The sequence below is a fragment of the Canis lupus genome, chromosome 18 (assembly GCF_048164855.1).
Source record: "Canis lupus baileyi chromosome 18, mCanLup2.hap1, whole genome shotgun sequence".
NCBI lineage: Eukaryota > Metazoa > Chordata > Mammalia > Carnivora > Canidae > Canis > Canis lupus.
Window position 1 is genome coordinate 5,727,672 of NC_132855.1, and position 26,392 is coordinate 5,754,063.

Sequence of the window (26,392 nt, forward strand, 5' to 3'; positions counted from 1 at the left end):
TATTGACTACAGTAATTAATTTACATATTAGATCATCAGACCTTATTTACTGATGGCAATGGGTTTTTTTTTTAAAGATTGTATTTATTTGTTTGAGAGAGAGGAGGAAGAGAGAGCGTGAGCAGGAGGGGAGCAGAGGGAGAGGGAGAAGCAGACCCCCCACCGGGCAGGAAGCCCGGGCTTGGTCCCAAAACGCTGGGATCATGACCTGAGCCCAAGGCAGACACCTAACTGACTGAGCCACCCAGACACCCCATAGCAACTTTTAATGAAGTTGACAGTTATTTCTTTGAAGCTATATAATTCGTTTCTCAAAAAGAAAGCCCGCCTGCTTCAAAGCCAGACAGCATGCATTTGTGATTGTGGTATGAATGGAATTAGAATAGCTGGCTTCTGCTCCTACCATGAGTATTGATGAGTTGCGTTACCTTGGAAGGGCATTCAGCTTTTACGGAACCCAAGGGGGGTATGGGTTTGTTGATTTCTACAGATGCCTTTAAAGTCTAAATTTCTACAAAATCACTAGAAAGTTTGGTGTTTTGTCTTGTAGTAATGTATTTGCAAATGTAGCAGACTAAAAACTAAAAACTAGGGTGTACTAATGATTTTGAGTGGTTTTCTCTCTTGCCCCCTTCCCTTCCTCTCCCCCTTTCTCCCCCTCCTCCTCCTCCTTCTCCTCTTCCCTTTCTTCTTCTTCTTCTTCTTCTTCTTCTTCTTCTTCTTCTTCTTCTTCTTCTTCTTCTTCTTCTTCTTCTTCTTCTTCTTCTTCTTCCTTCTCCTTCTCCTTCTTCTTTTCTTCTTCTTCTTCTTCTTTTCTTCTTCTTCTTCTTTTCTTCTTCTTTTCTTCTTCTTCCTTCTCCTTCTTCTTTTCTTCTTCTTCTTCTTCTTTTTTCTTCTTCTTCTTTTCTTCTTTTCTTCTTTTCTTCTTCTTCTTCTTCTTCTTCTTCTTCTTCTTCTTCTTCTTCTCTTCTTTCTTCTTCTTCTTCTTCTTCTTCTTCTCTTCTTTCTTCTTCTTCTTCTTCTTCTTCTTCTCTTCTTTCTTCTTCTTCTTCTTCTTCTTCTTCTTCTTCTTCTTCTTCTTCTTCTTCTTCTTCTTCTTCTTCTTCTTCTTCTTCTTTCTTCTTCTTCTTCTTGAAAGAGAGAGGCCATACATGCAAGCAGGGATGGGAGGAGGAGCAGAGGGAGAGGGAGAGAACCTTAAGCAGGCTCCATGCAGAGCCCAATGGGAGCTGGATCTCAGGATCCTGAGATCATGATCTGAGCCAAAAGCAAGAGTCAGACACTAAACCAACTGAGCCATCCAGGCGCCCCTTGAGTGGTTTTCAACATTATTTGTGAAACTAAGTTTTGAAAAACTACCCATATTTGGGACACCTGGATGGCTCAGTGGTTGAGCATCTCCCTTCAGCTCAGGTCCTGATCTTGGGATCCGGGATCGAGTCCCTCACCGGGCTCCCCGCAAGGAGCCTGCTTCTCTCTCTGCCTGTGTCTCTACCACTCTCTCTGGGTCTCTCATGAATAAATAAATAAAATCCTTAAAAAAAGAAAAAAGAAAAAGAAACTACCCAGATTTAAAGGAAGGGGTGGCGATTCACTACCAGACAAGAGGTATTATATCTCAATTTTCATTTGGATGACTCTTGCCTTCTACATTTCTAAAATACACAGATTCTAAGGAACCTAAAAAACAAAACAAGCTAAAATAACGACAATGTGGAGAACACAACAAAGCCATTTGGAACAACAGTTCTCAGGCAATTTTATCTGCAACTTTTCTTAAGCATTATATTTGGGTTATCATTCCTCTTTTCCCTACATTTTTCTTTTCCTCTTTTATTCACTTCCCTCAAAGATCACAGCCTAGATCACTCTTTCATAAAAAAAGAAAACTCACAGTTTGTGCTTCCATTACTGCAGACTCTTGACTTTCTAGAACTCCACAGAGATTGAGATATGAGGCTTACTCCGCTCCTCTGCTTGACTTCACAGCTGTCACCACAAGCCACACCCTGGAGCACAGCTTCATGGGTGCCGTAATACAGTACTGGATGAGAGGAAGTCCTGTAGCTCATTTCATAAGAATCTGCTCATTTTACAGATAAGAAAAGTGAGGATCAGACTTTACAAAAAATGGGTGCAAACTGGAGTCCAGGACTCTGATTTCCAAGTCCTGTCAACTTTGCCACCATGTGCCACGCAAACCGTTGGCATCCTGTTGGCACACAACCAAATCTTATATTTGCCGCTGGTATTCAAGGTTGTCGTTGCTATTGTTTTCCTTCTTAAATTGGTTTCTTCATCTGCTGATTCTCTAGCTGTGGAGTCTCACCCATTGGGTAGCCAACCACTTTAAATAAAAATATGGCCATGAACTGATTGGCTAACCCTACTCTTACCCCAGCTCCCAAGGTGAATGACCTTGTTGGGTTTTACTCCCACTCTTTACCAGGGAGACCCGTGTCACTTCAGCTATCTCAAAGCAAATCTAATGTTCCAGAATTCAGGCAATATAGAGTCTCAAGGAATGACTGATTCTCTGAGGCACATTTCTGTGTGCATGCCTTGTTCTTTTCAATGACCTCCCCATGAGTTTCTGGAATGTGAAGGCTGCTTTCTTCTGAAGAAACCACTGGCCTACATATTTCTATTTCTTTAAAAAATTGTTACAAGGGGCACTGGTGTAACCAGCAATATAAACTCTCAGACTGTTTCCTAGTTGTCTTGCTGCCCGTTCTTTATCCACCAGCCTGAAGGGAGTGGTGCAATTTTGTGAGCTAGCTAAATAAATTGAATAAATGAACAAAAAAGTATACTGAAGAGCAAGCAATAACTGTGAAACCAGTGCCTGCACAGTAGACTCCTTTCTGTCACATGATTTTCATCAAAAATACCCTTTTTCTCCTAACCACTCTGCATTTCTAACACTGTAGCCTTCCCTTAACTTCCTTTCCTTTCCTTCTCCTACTTTCTACCATTTTTCCCCCTCCTCACAGCCACACTTTCTTCTTTAAATGCTCAAACAAAAGAGCAATTGTAATCATTGAGTCATCCTGATGAGGGGGTTCCTATCAGTTAACAGCCCATAAATAATATGTAGATGTAAATGTTGACATTTTGCTCAAATTTCCTCCTGGCCATGTAAGATTTTTCTGTAGTATTAACAATGAATATGGAAAAGCAGTGAGTATGTTGGGGGTGTGTGTGTGTGTGTGTGTGTGTGTGTGTGTGTATACATGTGAGAGTGACACAGATTTCAGGTGAATATTATTTGGCAACATTACAAAAAACAAAAACAAACCAAAACCCAAAGGACATTAGCAAAATGAAAGCTGTGGGATATTTAAGTGGAGTTCAAAGAAAGTAGCAAAAGATAGAGGAAAGCAATTTTTAAAATCATATAATTACATAACAATGATTCTTTAATTTGTACCAACCTTTATAGTTGTGTGTTGGTGTGAATGACAAGTGATGATTTCCTTAAATTTACTCCCACCCTGTTCTCAGTATCTGTTATGTGAAATCTTGTTTCCTGACATGTTTTAGGAAGAGAGGGTAGAGGAGGAGTCAGGCTGGCCTCAGTGACGTGTGCCATTTCCCAGTCCTGATCCATCAATTACACTGTCACGTGGCCTCAGCCTCTCTGAGGGAGGCTGGGGGGGTGGAGGGCGCATCACCAGCCCCTGCCACACCTGGGGTGGGTGAGAACTCATGGGTCTTGGAGTCCAGAAACACTGGGTTCCAACTATCTCATACTCAGTAGAGGAGACAACATTTTCTGTTTTCCATCAAAAAGCATGCTATACGTCCCCGTATTTCCAATCACATTTCCAATTATGCTACAACACTTAACTTTTATTTTTATTTTTGTAAAGATTTTATTTATTTATTCATGAGAGACAGAGAGAGAGAGAGAGAGAGAAAGGCAGAGACACAGGCAGAGGGAGAAGAGGTTCCCTGCGGGACTCGATCCTAGGACCCCAGGGTCACACCCTGAGCCAAAGGCAGACGCTCAACCCCTGAACCACCCAGGCATCCCAACACCTAACTTTTAAATGGACGCTTTTTGTTGAAGAACATGTAAGCCCTTGGTTTATTGTTGTTGTTTTTTTTTAATAAAAACAATCCCACAGCATTTATTGTCTTCTGGTAATAACATAAAGGTAATCAAAACAATACAAACAAGGGTTTTAGAACTCTATTCCCAACAAAGGACATCTAAAAAAAGAAACTACGTGGCCTTCTCAAGAATTTCTCACTTCACTGATCATTCTAGTTGGAGACACTTTGGAGCAGGGTAATATTATCTCCTTTTAGCATGATCCGACCCAGTTGTTTTCTTGACTTTGTTTTAGAATGAATCTCTTCGGCATCATCTAACACAAGGTTCATGTACTCATCAAAACCAATGATACAGCCCTCTATCCGCATGTTTACTTGCTCATAAAGCCACACCTGAATCCGAGATCTATTTTGCAAGTATCTGAAATGAGGTTGATGGGCTGAACCATCACCTTCTGCACTTTTTGGCCCTGGCCACGGTACACCATGGTGGAAGCTGACCTGCTTTATTGTTTTGATTTTAGTGGAGAGCAGTGGTGTTCCATCCAATAAATAACATTCCCAACAAAATAGAAGAAAGCATTAGACCAAAAGAGAGGCATTTATTTTACGATTTATTGTACTCCGGCTTAAATTTGATCGAAGAAAATACACATATAGAGAAGTGTACGTATCATTAGTGTGCTGTTCAGTGAATTGTCACAAACGGACTATACCTGGGTGACCCGCTCTCAGATCAAGAAAGAAAACATTACTAGCAACTCAGAACCCCCTTCTGGTCTATGACTTCCTAAGGGTCACCCCTACCCTGCCTTCCAGCGGGGCAAGTGAATGCGTATTTCACATAAATGGAATCATACAATATGTACTCTTTTGTGCTTTTTCACTCAGAATTACATTGAGTTTATGTTATTGTGTTACACTATTAGGGTATTCCTCTTATTGCTAATGTGTGCTACTGTGTGAATGTGTAGCCAGACGATTAGATTTGGATTTATTTTTGACCGCCATTCCCTATTGGCTGGAGAGTTAGATGGCATTTTTAGATGTAATCAGTGTCCTGCTTCTCTCAGTCAGTTTCTTTTTTCTTATTTTTTAAAAATTTTATTTAAATTTAAATTAATTTAAATTTTATTTAAATTTATATTTATTAATGAGAGACACATACACAGAGAGGCAAAGACACAGGCAGAGGGAGAAGCAGGCTCCCTGCAGGAGCCAGATGTGGGACTCGATCCCTGAACCCAGGATCATGCCCTGGGCTGAAGGCAGATGCTCAACCACTGAGCCACCCAAGTGTCCCTCTCTGGATCAGTGTCATGACGTCTTCTGATCACTTCTAACTGCTCCCTTTTTGAGACTTACAGTCATTAAATTTCCATGAGGGCTTTGCTGACTCTGAGGCAAATCCAGTCATAGTTCCCTTCTTGTTTTCCTTGCTCATTCTTTCCTGAATTCCTTTGCTACTGTATACACACACACACACACACACACACACACACACACACACACATAATCTGTCTAATCTTTTATATAACATACACACAGACACACTTTCTTCATGCTTATTTCATATTCCAGTTTTTCCCAATTTCTTTACACTGGGCTAAACTAGAGGTAATTTGGAGACATTTATATGGGACTTGTTGAAAAAATTTATTATATATTTTTTATTTATATAATTGTGGTAAAAATACAGTATGTTAATGAAGAAATTGAGCATTGTCTTTATATAAAGATGACAAATATTTATCACTGAAATGCTCAGCTATCTCAAAGCAAATCTAATGTTCCAGAATTCAGGCAATATAGAGTGTCAGATGACAAATATTTATATAGTTTTTAAAATGAGAAACTTAAGCTTGCTTTGGTGAAAGAATCTGATTCCTTGTGTCACATTTTTATAACTGAAGTGTCTATAGATTTCTTCCTCAAGTCTTACTAATGATGCAAACTCTTGATAATTACCATTGATGAGACACTTTTTTTGTGCACGTGTTAAAAGTATTAAAACCATTAAAATACTGCAACAGTTAAAATTATATTTGAAAAATTTAGCAATCTATTTCTCACTGGCAACTGTAACATTAAAATTTCCATTGCTAATGAGGATAGATTTTTAATCCAATAGAATTTTTTTATGTAGAGTATTTTGAGATAATGACAAAGCTCTATTTTGGGAGAGGCTCCTACCTACCCATCACAGAAGATACCATGTAGCCAGCACATCAACTGAAAACAGAAATATTCATTATATGGGAAGCTAGAAAAGTAGGGCCATTGCCCAGAGCTATCCACTTCCCACTCTTCCTCCTCTATCCTAACCGTCTACCAGGTTCATCTTAAGCTATTGGGCATCTCCAACCCCATTTCCTCCAGCAGCCTCATCGGCCTTATAGGTTGAATGGTGGTTCCCCAAAGGATATGTCCAGGCCTTAATTCCTAGGCCTGTAAGTGTTCCTTTATTTGGAGAAAGGGTCTTTGCAGATGTAACTAAGTTAAAGGTCTTGAGATGAAACCATCATCCTGGATTATTTGGATGGTCACATCCACTAAATTCAATGACAAATGCTTTTATAAGAAGCTCACATGAGAGGTTTTACAGACAGAAGATGAGGAAGTGATATGACCACCGAGCCAGAAATTGGAGTGATGCAGCCACAAAGCCACAAGTCAAAGAATGCTACCTCTGGCCTTGCCACCTGCCGGAGGGCTGAGACAGACAGGATAGTGTGACAGGGCCGGTGAGCCCTCTTGACACATTGTCCTTGGGGTGGCCACGTAGGGCTATTAGTATTCACCTCGCCGTCTACTGCTGATGCAGTTTCTTCTCACGAGGATCACTGACAATTTGTGTTGGAAAAAAAATGATTTTCTAAAGAAAATATCCATAGTTTCGGCAGGGAAAAAACGTAGGTTTATGGTGGGTCAGTGCTAGGAAAATCACCTATGAGAAGATATTCCCAACTTTTATTTTTATTTTTATTAAAGTATTTCTTGAGCATAATACCAAGAGACCCTGAAGAAGTGGTAGATGGTGGTGGAAACCCTTTTGTATTTGGGTTTAGAATTATCCTAAATTCATGTGTTCATCTATTTGAACTTCATTTTTATTACTTCTCTAACGCATTACTTTTTGGGAGGTTAACAGAAGCTTTGAGAAATTTTCTTTTGCCCACTCACATCAGTTTGGTCTTTGCAGTTCCTCTGCACTGACCCTCGGTCTCTGCCTCACCCCCCACAAATGCTTCTCAGGTATTACCCCTCCCTCCTCTCCTGACCACCTTTGTGCCAACTTTTCTGCACTTGGTTCTAGGATAAAGACATTTCCCCCCAACCCAAAAAAAAATTTTTCCCAAGGTGGCCTACTGTTCCAATGTATTGGAGCATTTTATAAAGAAAAACCAAAGTAGACCACTTGATAATTTAAAATTTGTGATTGGTTAGCTTTGGGGGTCCTGCAGCGCGGTGGTGTCTTGTAGAGGCCACCGATCTGGGGGCAGAGCGGAAAAGAGGAAAGCAGACTCCCTTCTTCGAGGCCAGAATGTGAGAATGTAAAACAAACACAAGCAGAGCATGTGGGGTGGCTGCCTGGGGTGACATAAGTGACTCGATCACAGCAGCAGCGCAGAAGGCACTCATTTCTAAAACACCCATCGAATGGGGGGTGGCTCAGTGGTTGAGCGGTTGAGCATCTACCTTCAGCCCAGGGTGTGATCCTGGGGTCTCAGGATCGAGTCCCACGTCGGGCTCCCTGCATGGAGCCTGCTTCTCCCTCTGCCTGTGTCTCTGCCTCTCTTTCTCTCTGTGTCTCTCATGAATAGATAAATAAAATCTTAAATAAAATAAAATAAAATAAAATAAAATAAAATAAAATAAAAATATCCACTGTATGAAATTGCTGGTGAGTCCTCTCCTCCCACAGAATGTTATCTGAATTGTACTTGAGAAGCACTAGGACTGCCCCTTTGCATGTAAGCAAGCATTCTGGTAGCTTCTCCATATACCGAGGATGAGCCCCTGGAGGGAGCTGGAACCTCTATTCTTTCTGGCTGGTGCCATTCACTGGGCTGCCTGATAGGATGCATACAGTGACCACAGCTCTAAGAACTGTCACTGTTCCATTTTACAGATGGCAAAACAAAGCACAGAGGGATTTAACAACTTGTCCACGGTCACGGTTAATAAGGGGCAGTCAGAATCAAACCCGGGCAGTCTGGCTTAAAAACTACAAATATTTGTCACAATTCAAGGACGTGTGTTTCCAGAATTAAGGGTGTTATAGATATCCAATACAATGAATGAAATAAAGCATAATTTATGAAATTTTAGAAAATATTTATAAAGAAAATATTTTAAGTGCTTCCTGAGACAGTCTGATAAGATGTGATGAGCATTTCAGTCCAGGAAAGAGAGTGGAAGGGTTCCTCTACTGTTATCCAAATAATTGTTCCCAGAAATGTTAAGACGTGGTGCGTAAGGTAGTTACCCGTTAGCCCGAGTTGGTGGCGTGACGGGGAGGGTCTGGCCTTCTCCAACAGGCCGAGGTCATGCGAGACTTCTTGCCTTCGGTATTGGAAATGTTGAAACGGCCTTATGTCCACAAGATTGAGATAATATTTATTTCAGCAAAATATTTTGAGCCGGTTCAATTTTGTACCCTGAGGCCTGGAAACCCTGACTTCCTTTGGCCTAGCTAGCGTAATGTATTTTAGCATTAGTGTTCCCCATTTTCTAATAGAATTAGAGTTTCAGGTTAAAGAGAAGTATTTATTAAAGCAAACGTTGTTTTCACTGTGATGTTGTTTAGTGTAATCAGACTGGTATCCAAGTTGCCTCTGGAACACGAGCTCTGTAGATTGCGAGGTTTAGGAAGGATAAAACATGTGGCTGATGGCTATTCTTGAGGAATCTTAAATCTCAGGTAATGTGTTAAAATTTTTTTTAAAGATTTTATTTATTTATTCATGAGAGACACACAGAGAGAGAGAGGCAGAGACACAGGCAGAGGGAGAAGCAGGCTCCATGCAGGGAGCCCAATGCGGGACTTGATCCTGGGACCCACCCTGGGCTGAAGGCAGCACTAAACCGCTGGGCCACTGGGGCTGCCCTAAATTTTCAATCAATTTTGAGAATATATACCGAATGCTCTTCATTGCCGTGAACGTCTAGGAAGCCAGGTTGTGGCTATTGATCCATAACATAAAATTGAGAATTAATTATTGAAAAATCTATTTGAGACAGAGGGAGACACACAGAGAGAGTGTGTGTGGCGTGTGGGGAGGGAGAGAGGGAGGGAGAGAGAGAGTCCTCAGGCCGACTTCGGTCCCCAAGGAGCTCCAAGCCAGAGGCAGGGCTTGATCCCAGGAGCCGGAGATCATGACCTGAGCTGAAATCAAGCGTCATATGCCTAATGTACTGAGCCACCCAGGCACCCCGAGAAGCAGTTATTTAATATAATATACCTGACTTTTTCTTCTAAACTTAATTGTAAGTGATTTATGGGTAGAGTCTAGCTCATCAAAAAAGGTGGTAAAACTCCATCTATTATATTTACAGATTAAAGATTAAGTCCAAGCTAAAATTGAGTTTCCCCTGGGTCAACCAAAGTTGTTTGAAGAGAGGAGCTGCCATTTAATTACAAATACCAGCAGGTAGAGGCAGTCTTATGTAAAGATGTTTTCAAAATCTCAGATTCCAGTGTCCCCTCTTTTCAGAATTTCAGGCACACCTTACCAGGCATATCTCCCTGCATATGATACTGGCATTTTAAAGAAACATACCACCAAACAAACAAACAAAAAAAACATATTGATCAACCTGGAAACTCTCCAAACCCTGTCATTTTGCATTTTTATGGAGGCCTCACTAACTTAGATGTGATTGACTAAATCTCAAATTCTAGCCCCTCTCCCCTTCCAGGGGGCTGAAGGTTCCCATCTTCTAATCATATGGCTGGTTCCTCTGGCAAACTCAGGTGTGACTGAAAGGAGTCTCTCATGAAGGAATAACTGAAGACACCTTTAGCTCTCTCCCACTGGGGGAAATCCAAAGGGTTTCAGGAGCTCTGTGTCGTGAATGGGATGAAGACCAAGTATGCATTTCTTCTTGTCAATCACACTATGACCACCTTGCACCCCCTTTCCTCCTGGGTCACCTACACTCCTATTAATGACCCCGTCCAGTGTTGCCTTCCTCCCTGAAATCTGCTCCGCTCTCATCTCCACTCCCTTCACGCATCCCCTCTGCTGACAATGACTCGCCTCTCTCCCCCTCTGGTGAGCTTCTTGAGCTCACTGGCTCCTTGCACACCTTGCACATCTCGTAGTCTTTTGGTAAACTCTGACTGATTGATTGTCGAATAACTGAGTGAACACAAGTTTGATGTTTTCTATATATATTCCCGAGACTATTACCTGGCGAACTTGCTGATATCAGCTCTACTTGGGTGACCATATCGGACTATTGATAGTGAGAGGACTTGTATCAAGCCACAGCTGTAAGTCTCTAACATAGTTTACTTATTATTAATTTTCCTTTTCTCGCATCACTAACCTTTATTTGGAGATGTATATTACAAGGTATGTGAGCAAAATAGCTGAGCTGTTTCTTTTAATATTAACCCAAATCACCAAGTATCAGACTTATTACCATTTGTAAGATTTATGAAGTAAAAAGGTATAATCATTTCATTGCCTTGTAACCAGAGAAAACTTTGGGGCATGTGTACCTTCTACATTTCTGAAATATGATTTATTCTCTATAGTTTGGGAGACTATGTGAGTTTGATACAGTTAGATTTTATTTTATTTTATTTTATTTTATAAATTTATTTTTTATTGGTGTTCAATTTGCCAACATATAGAATAACACCCAGTGCTCATCCCATCAAGTGCCCCCTCAGTGTCCGTCACCCAGTCACCCCCATCCCCCGCCCACCTCCCCTCCCTCCCCCCCTTTTTTTTTATAATTTTAACATTGTTTTAATCAAGTAATGTAGCTGTTTGAAACAGGAAATTTTAAGACTATCAAATAGATCAAAGTGAAGGATTAATTTATTAGAATAGCCTCTATGGATAAAACTTCTATTCCGTGGATTTGAATTCCATTGGAAGTTTGGCACCAGACTGAATACTAGTCTAAGCCAAAATTTTCTCTTTAGTGTTTAGAAGCCCCAAACAGGTTTTCCTTCAGGTTAAAAGAAAAAAAAAAAAAAACTCCCAAACTTACAGAACCTCATTAGCTTAACATTATGTTGAATGCAACTTGGCTTGGGTCATCCCTATCTCCCATAGAATTTTAGATGAAAGCAAATTGGCCTATGGCAAAGAATCTGCAACCTAAGTGAGATGTAAATTTATAAAAATTTCATCTCTTTGGTGTGACAAAACACATTCCCTCCAAAACACCATCCCTAGTTTGTTTCCCAGAGTTAGGAGTTTCTCATGTTCTGTCTCCCTCTCTGATATTTCCCACTCATTTTTTTCTCCTTTCCCCTTTATTCCCTATTATTTATATTCCCCAAATGAATGAGACCATATAATGTGTGTCCTTCTCCGACTGACTTACTTCACTCAGCATAATACCCTCCAGTTCCACGTTGAAGCAAATGGCGGGTATTTGTCATTTCTAATGGCTGAGGAATATTCCATTGTATACATAAACCACATCTTCTTTATCCATTCATCTTTCCATGGACACCGAGGCTCCTTCCACAGTCTGGCTATTGTGGACATTGCTGCTAGAAACGTCGGGGTGCAGGTGTCCCAGCGTTTCATCGCATTACAATTAGCTTTTAGTGCAAAATCTAAGCTATAATTTATGGCTATAGCCATAAATTTTCCAGTTTTTCCATTCATCCAAAAACACCTTCACCAGTCTTTTCTTTTTTCATCTAAGATGTTTGGGTATTTTATGAGATTAAGAAGAAAGAAGATTTGGTTAGCATGTCTAGCTTCCTTGAAATGAAATGAAACGTAGAATTTGATAGCTGGTCTTAATTCATTTTGCCAGATAAGTGTATTTTGCTGATAAGTAAACCTATTCTCTTCAACTTAGCATAACCAAGTGAAGAAATATGGTGGGGAATAGTGTTCTCATGTCTGTCCTGACTTTTAAAAACAGACCTCTCTTGTAATATCCTTTAGCCTTCTTGCCTTGAAAGATGTGACCCATCAGACTTTAAATTTGTTCAACAGAACCGATGGAAGTCTTTGTCTATGGCAACCGTGTACCTCAACCACACGTCTTTCCACTTCAGTTCACCAAAGGACAGACGACTTTTATTACCTGAACAGGAACACTGAGTCACACAAAAGGGTCAAAAACCAGATTCTTTCCTAAATCAGAGACCTCAGAGCCTGAACGTGTGCAACTTGGGCCCTGTCCTTTTGGAGGCGAACTTTTCCATAGCAGAAGAGACATCGTGATTTTTCCGTATTGCACTCCAAATTTCTTGAGAATGTGCTTGAAGAAGGATGTTGAACTAAACTCTAGATTTCTGTCTTCTATTTCGAATACATTCCATGCAGATTATGGCACAAGTGTAGGGTATACCGCTCAGCCTCCCACACGCTATGATTCATGCGGAAACCCCTTTTACTGGCTGCCAGCAAATCAAGAGCTTGGGCTAGCAGAGTTTGAGAGGGCACGGATTCAGTGGGAGCTCGGGCTGGGCAGGAACACAGTGTGCATTCCGGGTTGGCACAAGTGCACGGTTTACGATTGCAAAGCAAGGCAGGGCTGCTGATGCTCAAAAACAGTCAAGGAGGCTAATAAATACTTGGTAAATGAGACCCCAAAAGCGCACAGTTTCTCTCTCTTTTTCTCTCTGCCTTTCTTTTCGTTTCTCTCTCTCTCTCTCTCCTTTCCCTAATATGTTTTCAAAGCTGAGACGTTAACTGTAAATGTTCCAAAGTCCCTTACTCATTGTGCAACCAGCAAGCCGCTGTGTTGCACGCAGCTAGGTCTGCAGCTACATACTGATCCCCCCCTTAAACTTGTAATGCTGAAGTATGTGCCGGTTTGAGTCGGCATTACCATACAAGGCAGCTCTGGATTCCTCGTGGTAACCTTTTATTACTCTTTTTAAGTTTCCCAAGCACTGCCAAACGGCTTGAACTTTGTAGAATGATTATAAACTTTATAAACATAAACCTCTGATTCCACTTTGAAATCTGTTAGAGAATGCCAAAATCATATTCACAATGCCCATTTCAAAAATCAAAGACCCGGAGTACTAATTTTGATTACTTCAGGCCTAGAAAACATTCGTCGGTCCTGTTGGACGGTAGATAAACAGGCCTTGCAACAGCTGTGCTGGTTTTCAGGAGGATCATACAACCCAGAAACAAAGGCTGGGCTGCACAGCTAGCCTGGGTGTCTGGGTTGTTTGTTCAAGCCTCTGATATTTAGAAAGCTGCCCCTTTAAAATCTCCAAAACATTTGCTAGAAAACTTCATAATGTAAGTATGTTTCCCTTGGCACCTCAGCAGGGCAATCCTTGTTTTCAGCTCAGAATATGAGGGATTTGGTTCAGAAACAGAAAGAGTTTTGTCTTTAACAGGCTGACACGGGGCTGCTGCTGGTTGCGTGACCCAGAATCAATGCAACGTGGAGCAACTCTATAAGGAGAGAACTTTCTCTAAAAGATGGGCTAAGTTAAAGCAAATGTGCAACAGAAGAAATCCCTGTGGAAGGGCCAACAAGCAAAACAAAAAAAAAATAATTTTTTTTTTTGATGGCCTGGTATAGTTTATACGAAAGGGAAGAGACATGTGGTCAGGATGGCAATACGGTGAAGTGAGTAAGAATTCAGACTTTGGGGCTGGATTTACAAAGTTCAAATTCCAGTTCTTCTGCTTCCTAGTTTTGTGGCCTTGGTCAAATTGCACAGTCTCGTTGTCTTCAGTTTCCTTATCTGTAAAATGCTATAAAACCTACCTCCAAGGGAGTGAGTGCATCTGTATAGAGCATTTAGAACGATGGCTAGCTCTGCTGTTCAAAAGAATGGTAAGGGCAGTTTTAAAAAGAGACTGACTAATAATGAACTTGGTTTAAAACAGTGTTTCAGTCAAAATTTGCTCTCACGTTATATACAATGCTTGCCCCACGGGCGCCTGGGTGGCTCAGGCGGTTTCTTGAGTGCCTGGTGGCTCCGTGGGTTAAGATGCTGCCTTGAGCACGGGCCACGATCCTGGGGTCCTGGGATGGAGCCCCACGCCGGCTCCCCGCTCGCTGGGCTGCTGGCCTCTCCCTCTCTCTTGGCCCTTGACCTGACTCGTGTTCTCTCACTCGTGCTCTCTCTCTCTCTCAAATAAATAAATAAAACCTCCCAAGGGAAAAAAAAAAATGCTTGCCCCAACACAGACACACACCTAGGAAGGGTTATTCGACAGCTAGGAACCCCTCCTTTGGTAAAATGCAGATGAAGTACTCCCGACAAAGGCTCTAGGACCCTCCTCCTCCAAAGGCCTTTTTGCTAGAGAGAAGTAAAGAAATTCCTATGTTTCTTTTATAAGAAGCAAGAATTATCCTTCAGTAAGGACACTGACCTCCCCCCCCACTCTGGAAGGCAACCCCTTACAGCAGGGCCTTAGCGGATGTGCTGGCTCTTAGGCCACACAGGGCAGAGGGGAATCCTTAATAAATAGTCAATGGTGATGGCGATTTTGCAGCAGTGCCTTACGGTTACTTCATAGATTTTGCAAAACTGCACAGGATATTTTCTGATACTGGAAAATACGGGGTATGGTGGCTTTTGGTTAGATACGGTGAGGGGTGGAAAATCAGTTCAGAATGAAAGTACTTTAAGTTGCTGTGGTCCTACATGGTCCTCCAGCTTCCCTTCCTAGCCTCTATTTTAAGTCCATTAGCAAAATGTTGTTTGGAACAAGGAAAAAAAGAGAAGATGTGTGTGGGGGAAAAAAATAATGTACTATGTGCCTTAGTTAAGCAGGGCTGCCCAAACCCTCATATACCCCCTTACAATTCACTCTTTTTTTTTTCTTTTTAAGATTTTATTTATTTATTTGAGAGAGAGAGAGAGAGAGACAAATCACAAGTGAGGAGAACGGGCAGAGGGAAAGGGGTAGGAAGAAGCAGACTGAGCAGGGAGCCCAACGCAGGGCTTGATCTCAGGGCCCTGGGATCATGGCCTGAGCCGAAGGTAGATGCTTAACTGACTGAGCCACCCAGGCGCCCCACAATTCACTCATATATGCTTAATTTCATCGAAGGTATGATCCTTACATGGTATAAATTGCAATTCAAAGGAAGTAATTCATTTTTAAATGTGAGAAAAACGATTATAAGAAATTGGGTAAATAACTGATTATGAATAGTATCACATACCAGTGTTCTCTGATAAATTCGGAGTATTGACAAGCCTCCAGGCTAATCTCCATATTTTATCTCTACTATTCCATGGATCACAGTGGATTAAACACTTATTTCCTTTATAAGATACGAGATTGTGACCTTCTGGAGGGGCAAAGCCTATATTGGACATAGTTTTACATCCATAGTACTTGGGAACTTGGGGGTGATTAATCAGTCCCCTCTCAATCTACCTTAAATAAATGATTTTTATTTCACAGAACTTGGAGAATAAACAAGGCCCTGTGTTCTAAATTCTTTCCCACTGAATCCTTAGCAGCCCTAAAGTGTTTCTCATCTTGGCAACTGGAGTGCTAAGGATTCCGTTTGTCTAGCATAGGCATTCAAGAACTACGGACTCCCAGTAGGAATCCAGGCCTTCCTTTTGCTCCCGCACTGTGATCCTAACCTCCAGAATGTACTGTCTTGAAAAACAGTATACACCAGGTTTTCCGAGTCAGGATTATTATGAATGTTCCTTAGTTTATAAACTCCACAGATGGAGTTTATGGACTTATGTTTATTAAGACTGCACATTTGTATAAATCTTTAAGCAAAGGGAGAGGAAAGGCAGATAAAAGGATGAGCTAGTATCTTAAGTAGGATATTTGTATAAATAACATTTTGTAGCATAGGGAGTAAATTCACGTGTTTTGCAGGAATTCTCCTTTTCTGTATCAACTAATTCTGTACAACAGGTCTTTCAGGTACCAGGGCTGCATGACAAATTACCCTCAAATTCTGTGGCATAAAACACCCATTAGTTATGTTCATGGCATTTGTGGTTGGGAATATGGATAGGACGCAGTGGGTTCAGCTTGTCTCTGCTGACACTGGGGGCTTCAGCTGGAAGACTTGAGACTGGGGAATGGAATCATTTGGAGATACATTCACTCGTGTCTGGAAGTTGATGGTGGCATTGGGCAGGGAGACTGAGTTCCTCTCCATATGGACCTCTCCACGTGGAATCTCCAAGTGGGCTACTTGGGGCCTCCTCAAAGAATGATGACTGGGCCCCATCCCTTGCTATAGGCTAGAGAGGTCACACTTGTGACCCAGTCTAGGAAGGCGTGCTTGCCACATTCTGTTCATCCTAGTAGTCACAAAGTCCCCCTCAGGTGCAAGGGGAGGGAAGATAGATTCCAGATGGTGAGTGGCAAGGTCCTGGAAGAACATGTGAGACCACAAATATTACTAGGGCTATTTTTGAAAATGCGGTCTGCCACATAGGGATTGATGTTCCCATTTTATAGATGAGAAATTGAGACACAAACAGGTTAAGTGGTTGCTCAGAACTTTCGATGTCTATCGTACCAAACAGAAGTACCAAAACTACTAGCATAATTTCTAATTCTTCAGTAAAGAGAAAATATATTAAATACTTGTCTTAATTTTATCCCGGAAAAATAGAAAGTGACATGAAAATCATTTCGAAAGTATCACTTTTATATGGTCACATTTTGTAAGGAGATTGAGGACCCTTTTCTGTCAGCTAATATGAGGTGCCAACATAACTTGTGTTTATTGGTATCTTTATCTACATATCTGGCCACTTTTTCCTGAGATTCAGCTTTCAGGTTCCAAACTATACCCTACACCTGCCTCACACAACACATTCCAAAAACATTCATTTTTTTTTTCTCTCCACCTACCTCCTCCATAAAAGTTTCTATTTCTGTCACTACCATTCTTCCAATTGGCAGGAATGTGGTTTGGGGGTTGTCCTTGACTCCTCCTGTCCTTCAATCACACTGTGACCAGGTATTTTGGACTCGAGTTTTGCAGTGCTTCTATTTATCTACCCACTACTTTAGGAAGACAATGAAAATAACCTGTTAATTAGAGACGATATTTCAATATCTGAGTGACCTTAGGATCATTTCTATCGTCTTCTTTCAGGAACAGGTTGTCATTCGTCTAATTTTCTGTTTACCTGTTTGTCTTCCCCATGATCCTATGAAGAATTGAGGGCGGAAGTTTTATCTTATTCACCTCCAGTTTCCCAGTATCTCAGTATAACACTTGACCTAGTCAAGGTATGTTTGTAGAATTAGTAAATGATCTGCTTTATTTATCTCTACTAGTTAAGAAAGGTTAACCTCATGGAAAACAACCCTAATCTCAGTGGCTTAAAACAATAAATGCTTACTTCTTACTTACATCATGTTCCAGTGTGCAGCAGTATGGAGAAGACTGCCTCCTTTATCTCTTGGCTTCACCATCTCTTTGGGAATCTTGAGTTTTAAGGGCCAAACCTAGAGAGCTCCTGCAGTGTATGCTGGGAAATACAGCCTCACTGGAGATAAGTTCGGTTCAATAAATATTGATTGATTCAATAAATAAATACTCAGTGAGTGCATAAATGAATGAATGAAGCAATGGAGAGAAGTGGACATGGGAGTGCAAGAGAAGAGAAATTCAGTAAGATCAAGGCTTAGGAGCCTTGTGGAGAGAGCAACTGGAGGTGTAAGGAGAGCAGAGGGAATTTTAGTAAGTATTGCTAAGGGCAACGTAAAATGATGATCCTTTATCGTCATTTTAAAAAAAATTCAAGTAAATTTTTTTTAACTTACTAAGCCATATTTCTTCTACTGATCCATTTTTTAAAAAACTTGACCAAATGAATTACCTATCAACTAGTAAGACTCTTACCATGGCTTATTCACATGCCACCTAATTCATTTTGTTATTCACCATTTCAGAGACACATATCATGTGTTAAGTGCTCTACTGGGTTCCAGGGAAAATATAATGAATAATATATTCCTGCACTCAATTAGGGTAATGATAAAAGTAAAATGATAAAAAAAAAAAAGAAACAACCTTTGTGGGAGCACAGAGAGTGGGTCACAAACTTAGTAGGGTGTGAGAGTGTCACGGGTCAGCATCTCACAGGTAGCTCGCTACCTTTGCAGTCATGGATGTATGAAGAAACTAACTTCAAGAAACTATAAGCATTTAGGTATGGCTAGATGACAATGTGTATGTACGGACTGTTAGAGAAAGAGGCTGGATCCCTATTAGATTTTTAAGTAGGAGAATAGAAATTCCATCTTCGTATTGCACTCCGGGAGGAGAATAGGGAATGGATCAGCACAGTGTTTCTCAAAGTGTGGACCCAGATATTCAGCATCAGCATCACCTGGGAACTTTTTAGATGCAGATACTTAGGCCCCACCTAAGACCAACGGAATCAGAAACTCTGGGGAGTGGGGCCCAGGAATCTGTAGTGAACAAGCCCTCCAGGGAGGTGGCTGCACACCAAAGTTTGAGAACCACTGAGTGAGCATGAGGGTGAGAGGGTGAGACTTATAGGCAGGAAGGCCCGATAGGAACTTACGATATCCCTGGTGAGAAACGGTGAGGTCATCAACTACAGTGTTGGGGTATAGTATTGGAAAGGCAGGCATAGACGGGTTCAAATAAAGGTTTCGGATGGTTAGATAAGTCAGCGTGGGAGGGAAACCAAGGAATAAGACATAAGGAGAGAGAGCCTTTGATAGAGGAAGTAACAACGACCTGTGAATGGAAATGGATCGTTAGATAGAATGAGATGGGGGTGGGGGGGAGCAAGTCAAGCCAAATCTAGTAACCAGTCATCGCAGGACCTTTGTAGCATCTCTTTCTGGGATTCCACATCATCTCTGGCTGTTCTCCGGCAACCTGCCTAAGAGATACCCCAAATGATGCCTGTCTCATCTCACAAGCCAACAGAAACCCCGAGCTTCAGAACTAAACAGCTGCCCAGCAACCCTATAGCCTACAGCTCGAGAATCTGAACTCTAATTATCCACCATAGCGGCCCATAGATTCGGAACTGTAAATAATTATTCACCTTAGTGTTATTTGCCAACTCGACAGCCATTACCTCTCTTCCTATATGAGCAAATTAATTTTGTTCTGGGGGATCGTGCGCCCAGCCTTTAGGGTGTGCATTATGCTGGACTAAGTCAATCAAACCTATAGCTTCCCTTTTTCTCTGAGCGGGTGACCTAGTTCTAGAGCCAATGAAATGGAAGGGTAGGTAAGTCGGCTGGGGGCTCCTGGGAAAGATGTTTCTTCTTGTTAATTGAGTAAAATACCCTTTTGCCCCACCTCTGCTTTACACTTTGGGTGCTGTTATGTGAGGGACTGGCATTTGAATGAAAGGACAAACTTGAGAATGGCAGAGCTGGGAAATTAAAAGAGCTTGTTCTGAGTCAAATTCGGACTAGCCTGTGTCTTGCCTTTAAGCCACCCTGAGCTGTGTTTTAGTTACTTACAGCCAAAAGCATTCCTAGTTGATTACTCATTCTTCTCCAGCAAACTACCGGAACTAACCTTGGTATGTCTCTCTGCTCTGTTTACTCCAGGCATCTAGATTTTTTGGCCTCATTTGGAAATCTGATATCCATTCTGCTTTGAAAATCCCTTAATCTGGCCCCATCCCTTCCCACACTCCCTAACTTTACCTCTTTGTCCTCTGAATTCCAGCTTCTGTGAAGTGCAAACGCCCTGTACTCTCAACTGCTTCATCTCCTTGTTCCAACTGATAGCCAGGTTTCCGTCAAGGTCTCTGTTTCTTCTGGAGTATTTTCCAGTAGAAGCCAGTTGTTTTTTGCTCTCATACAGGCATTCCAACGTGCCTCTGGTGTCAATGTCTTCCTCATGTTCTGTTGGTATTTCCACTAATTCCCCCCTCCTTTTTTTTATCCCCCTAACAGAATCACAGCTCTCAGAAATATTTATGTAGATAGCCCCAGACTTTACCACCTATTTCTACCCTTAGTTGTCATCTGCAGCCAAATTCTAGGATACCCCTTCACATTTTCTGGTAACTTTTGGCTTCTGATTCTTCTCTCAACCATTTTCCCTATTGTTATGCTTGGTGACTTCAACATATTTCTATCCTACACTTGGGCCTATTATTTCCTAGACTCCTCAAATCCAGTGATTTTGTTCTCCATCCTACTCAGCTATAACTGTGAGGAGAAGAGGGACAATCAGTAAGTGAAGGCGTCTAGACAATCAGAAGGTGTCTAGACTCCTAAACCCAGTCCTCCTTTAAACCATACCATGATGCCTTCACAGTCAGTACTTATGGGGGCATCAACTCTAACGTCTCCACATTCAGTAATGGCAGACTCTAGTAAAGACAACGGGGTGAGAGTTGTTTTGTTATCATTGTCTGAAGGTCAAGATATTCTGGGGTGAAGTGTCATTGAAAAAAAAATCAATAGTAGCCTTCATGAATGTCAGCATAAAATGCCATTCAAAACAAGTATCAAAGGTTAATGATATCTTGTTTTGAGTGTTTCAAAATACATCATCAAATTAAATAGAAGCTACAATGACATGTTGTTCCCCATGAAGAGACAGAATAATTAGCTAAAGCTATTTTAATACCTGATAAATATATGAAAAAAGACTCAACTAATCAAGCAAGTATGTGTTTCAGGTTATGTACACCCCAGCACAGTGGGTCCTTTTCGTATCTGTGAGTATTCAGTGCAATCATCAAAGTTGTCGCTGAGCATTTAAATCAGAAGTTAGGAAGAAGGGCAGGGCATATCTAGTAAGAATCTGTGGTAAAATGCTGTTTTATGGAGATGTTGACGGAGTTATAAGTTTTCTGAGGAATTAAGTGAATGCCCAGAAGACAAGTTCAGATATGCCAGGACATCTTGAGACAAAGGCTTAATACTGATCTTGGGTTATGGAGTCTCTTTGGTAACCATGGTGAAGTTGGGTGAGCTTAAACACTGCATGTTGGAAATTCCTTAAGAATGAGTCAATAATGAATCTCTTGCCGGTAAAATCGGGCTGAAATACTTCAAAGTCAGATTTGGAAATCTATGCTTGAAGATTTCAGAGTCACAGAAGTTTTAGGTAGAGTCGATCAAAGAAAGAAACCTCACAGGCCCTCATTTCAGAAAAAAATAAAAATCTACAAGTAAGAAGGCTAGTGTTTCTCTTAAGTAACTCGTATTTCTTAATGGGATCAAATAACAGAAATCCACCGATTTTTCAAAATTATTACTGTATCCAAGGGTTACAAGCAAAATTCTTCTTAGAGATGAACAGGATATGTGCAGTTTCTGTGAATGAGTTCATGATTAATCATTCTTACATGTCCTATTCTTCCAATAGGATGATAAATGTATTATTACCTCACCTCACTATTCTTCAACAACTGATGTGTCAAAATCTTTTGAACTTCCTGAGTCAGGAAAGAAACCCCCTGTTCTCCAGTACCCACAGCAGAGTAGGGAGTAAGAGAACCACCGGTAACCTTTTACCTTTTAATGTTCAAGATGGTGGCTTCTGCAGGAGGGAAAAAGACTTCTCTTACTCTCTGAGTGGTTCATATTCTGATATTCTCTTCCTCCCAGTCTAGTCCTTCCAGAGTGAATGTCTCTACTGCTAACTGCGTAGACATGGTTGTTAATGCTTTCTATATTGAGTACGGAAATGATACACTCTATCTCTGGAAATTAGAACTTAAACGGGATTTGGATGACAGAGATTTCCATTTATTGACCCTTGAGAAATTAGCAAACAAAAGCCAATATCTACTTTTGAAGGAAAGCAATGCATGGATCCAGATAAAAACAGTCATTTCTTCCCTTTCTTTTTTCTTATTGCAAGGAGAGGATTTAACATTGGTCTGTGTACCAAGAAAACCATTGGTTAGAATGAGGACAAATCAGAACATAAAGTCATAGTGGGGAGTGAGAGGGTGAGCCTATCCTAAAAGCTGGAGGAAAAATAAATCTTAGAAAATCTGTAACCATTTTATTCTTTTGTTATAGGGCAAAGTATTCAAAGAATTAAAAAAAAACCTGATTAACAATTAAAAATAGCGCTCATTCTCTTGTGTTACATGCATTTCATTACAGTTCATTTTCTTGACCAAACTGAAAATAAGTCAGGGTAAAGAGTTAAACTCAGAAGCTCTGTATTTCCCAGATAAAGTACTTTTCTTTTAGGAAATCTCTAACATGTATGCAATCAGTGCCTTGAATAGTGAATGTTGGATTTGGTCAATTTTGGGGGGCCTCTGGCATCCCCAAAACATCCTGATTCTACCTCAGTCCCAGGAATGCTGTGCAGGCAGCCATGCAGAGTGGCCATGTTAATATGCAGGGGAATTGTTTCAATTTATTCCCACCTAGGGATGCCTGGGAAAGTTAATTTGTTCAACTCTGTGGAAAAAATGCTATCGAAAATATATTTGTTGCCATTGAGATAAAAGTAAAAAGAGCAAGCATAAAGTGGTATTTACAGACAATGATGGACATTTGTGATATAAGCATTTAAAATTGTCTGCAAGATTAGATTACTTCTTTAGACAAGGTGACATGTGTTCAAGACACTTTTTCGTGGCTGAGAAAGGCATAGTGCAGAAGGAATAAATGTGCCTATGTATGTTAGTGATAGTGTGTGAATGGTGGGTGGGAAGCGGTATGGAATTTAGGAAAAGCAGGATCAGCCAAATAATCATGAGCTGGGAAAAAAAAAAAAAATCCAAAGCAAATTATTTTGAGTATGTGTCATAGAAAACCACTACTCCCACTATGACAGAAATACTTCAGGCTGGGAAAAAAGAAAAGGAAAAGGAAAGACATCTCATGATCTGTTCATACTGGGAAGAGTTAATCTACTATCATTCCACACTTGCTTTCTTTTTCACAATAGGTAATCATGAAAAAAATTGTTAGAAAAGCAAAAAAAACAATTCAAGTACGAGTAATATTTGTTAGATTCATCTCGAAAGGATATAGCTTACCCAAACTTCAGTTAAAATGACACGTATCTTTTCTGAAAGACAAAACTGCATGAACTTAAATTTGTTGTTTGCAGGTCATGATCTCAGGGACATTGAGCCCCGCGTGGGGCTCTGCGCGAGTGTGGAGCTTGTTTTAGGTTCTCTCTTTCTCCTCTCTCTGCCCCTCCCCACTCATGCTCTCTCTCAAAAAAAAAAAAAAAAGTTTCATAAAATGTAGCCCCCTTCAGCATAATGAAAAGCCTAATTTCCTGTCTTGTCAGAAACAGCTTTTATTTTTGTTTGAGGCTTTACCCATGGAGACATCGCCCCCTGCTGCGACAAATGCTCAATTGCAGAAGGATTTTTTTTCCTCAAAGGGAAAGGATATGAATATAAAAGGCACAACTGTTGAAGTGAAAGAGACTTTATTTTGAATATACATATCATTCACTCATTTATTTCATTCAGTTTCATTTTTATAGTGCATAGCTATGTATTGAAGTATATAGGGAAAAATAAACATTAGAAATATCTAAGGATGGAAGTATACAGGCAAAGAAGACATTCGATACATCCCCTTGAACAGGCTTAGAAGCACCATATGACAGTATCCATTATAATAGAATAAATTCATGCAAAAAAAAGTCCATCCAAACCATGGTAGACAAGTGCAATCATTACAAGTTACAGTTTCTTGGGTAGAAACAGTATACATATTCTTTGGATTGAAAACATAAATGAATGGCTTGGCTTTTACGTCCAAGCCTGAAATCATCTACAGAAGTAAAAAAAAGAAGGAAAAAAAAGTGGATGCCACATGTGACAATAAAGTATTTAAGGCCACGGAGAGAGGTCATCAGCTTACAAAGAGAATGCTGAGAGGTAGGGCAAGTTAAAAAAAAAAATAGGGAAATGCGATAAAGCCACCTCTGCCTAAATGCAAAGCCATTAGAATGATAAGAGCTCTCTGTACTCTGCTTTCTCTTTTCTCTGTCAGAAGAACTCACTGAGTATCACTACAAAGTTCAGTGAATAAGATAAGGCAATAAATGTAGAGCCTTGGCATTAGGGCAAGTTTAATTTCCTTTCATTTCACACAAGGGAGGAAAAAGAACATAGAGCTAGCAGTGTGCATCTTTCCGTTCAGCACACTAATTTTATGTGTTCATATATACCGTTTGTTTGGCACAGGGGGATAGGCATATGAAGATTAATTAAATCCAAGCTTCCACCTCCAAGATTTTATATGTGGAAAGCTAGGGAAAGATAAAATTCTTCACTGTTTTAAAATTCAAATGCTTAAAGCAGGTTTTAAAAATTGAGATGAAAAAAAAATTGATGAGGAAAAACAGCAAAGAAAGATACTAAGCACAATCTCCTGGTTTCCTTTACAGTTTCTTTTTTTCCATTTATTTTTCCAAATTGCATTTTACAGTAGAAATGCAGACCACTTAGGATAGCTATGACTCAATATTGCTTGGTGCTTTCCTCTTAAGACATCATCTTCTTACACTCCACTGAACAGAAAACCATGCCTTCTACTGGCATGAACTTCTGCCCAATGAGACACTTGCTGCAGCAGGAACACAAAAAGCACTCTGTGGATGCATGCCAGCTGAAATTGTTATAGGTCACCCGCTGCACTTCAGGATCGATGGCATTGTGGCATCCTTGGCATACCTGTTAAGTCGATTTCACAAATAAGAGGATGAGAGGTCAAACTGTGATGGTGACATTTTCATGGCTGAACAAAAACACATTTCTTTCAGATGGTAAATTAAACTGAGAATGACCCCCTCAGAAACATGTAACTGAGAGTGGCCCTCTAGTTAATTTCATTAGCCAGCGACTGGTGGGGGGGTGGTCCTCATGCTGAGCACTCTGAGAAATAACAGGTGAAAACCAAACAGGTGATTTGGTGCTTGTAGGGTATCCCCATGGTGTTCGAGGCAGGGTCCTAATGGCAAGTTTCAAAGCAGTTTTATTCCAATGTCTTCTATTAGACTGCACTTCAGTAATTATAAGAAGTTCTACATTTTTCCTATAATACTAAATGCTGTTGAAGATGTGGAACACCACGAACTCTCATTCATTCCTGGTGGGAATGAATGCAAAATGTGTAGCCACTTTGGGAGACAGTTTTTTTTTCTCAGAAAACTAAACATACAGTTATCATACAATCCAAAATCATGCTCCTTGGGATTGACCTAAAGGAGGTGAAAACTCACACCCCACAAAAACTTGCACATTGATATTTATAGAATCTTTATTCATAACTGCCAAAATTTGGAAGCGACCAAGATGCCCTTCAGTAGATAAAGGGAAAAATACACTGTGGTGCCTACAGATGATGGAATATTAGCCGGTGCTAAAAAGGTACGAGCTGCCAAACCATGGAAAGAAATGGAGGAACTTGAGAGGCACGTTGCCTAGTGAAAGAAACCAATCGAAAAAAGCAACATACTGTATGATTCCAACTCCATGACATTCTGGCAAAGACAAAACTATGGAGAAAATAAAAAGATTAGTGGTTGCAGGGGGTGGGGATAAGGAGGTGGGAGAGGACATTTAGGGCAGTGGAAATATTCTCTATGACATTAAAATGATGGGTACAGTCATTTGCCCATTCTATACATTTGTCCAAATCCACAGAAGATACAACACCAAAATGAAGGTACATTCACCAAGAATGAAACTAAGGTGAACTACGGACTTTGGGTGATGATACGTGAATGTTGATTCATTCTTGGTAAAAAAAAAAAAAAAAAAAATGTAGCATTCAGGTGACTGGTGTTACGGTGAGTGAGGTTATATATGTGTAAGTGGAGGGGTTATATGGGAAATTGCTGTGTCTTCCTCTCAGTTTTGTTATAAATCTAAAATTGCTCTTAAAAATATGGTCTTATTTATTTACTTATTTACTTATTTATTTATTTATTTATGATAGGCACACAGTGAGAGAGAGAGAGGCAGAGACATAGACAGAGGGAGAAGCAGGCTCCATGCACCGGGTGCCCGATGTGGGATTCGATCCCAGGTCTCCAGGATCACGCCCTGGGCCAAAGGCAGGCGCTAAACCGCTGCACAACCCAGGGATCCCTAAAAATATGGTCTTAAAAAAAAAAAAACTTTTCCTCACTAAAGCCTTGCAGGAGTAGTTTTACTAGTCTTACCTCTGACATATCACTAATTTCTACACAATATGAAATG

At 40.6% G+C, this 26,392-nt stretch overlaps 1 protein-coding gene, 1 long non-coding RNA gene and 1 pseudogene across 2 annotated transcripts in view; 1 reads left to right on the forward strand and 2 right to left on the reverse strand.

Moving 5' to 3' along the window:
- LOC140608608 (uncharacterized) overlaps positions 1 to 26,392 on the forward strand; it is a 347,241-nt gene that overhangs the window by 298,990 nt on the left and 21,859 nt on the right. The window lies entirely within an intron of this gene.
- Positions 4,216 to 4,562, reverse strand: LOC140608607 (small nuclear ribonucleoprotein E-like; annotated as a pseudogene).
- The window catches only part of TES (testin LIM domain protein), a 48,444-nt gene continuing 45,642 nt past the window's right edge, over positions 23,591 to 26,392 (reverse strand). Inside the window, exon 7 of the mRNA XM_072783367.1 lies at positions 23,591 to 24,862. Coding sequence (XP_072639468.1) covers positions 24,674 to 24,862 — 189 coding nt within the window. The 3' untranslated portion in view covers positions 23,591 to 24,673. The remainder of the gene's footprint in view (positions 24,863 to 26,392) is intronic.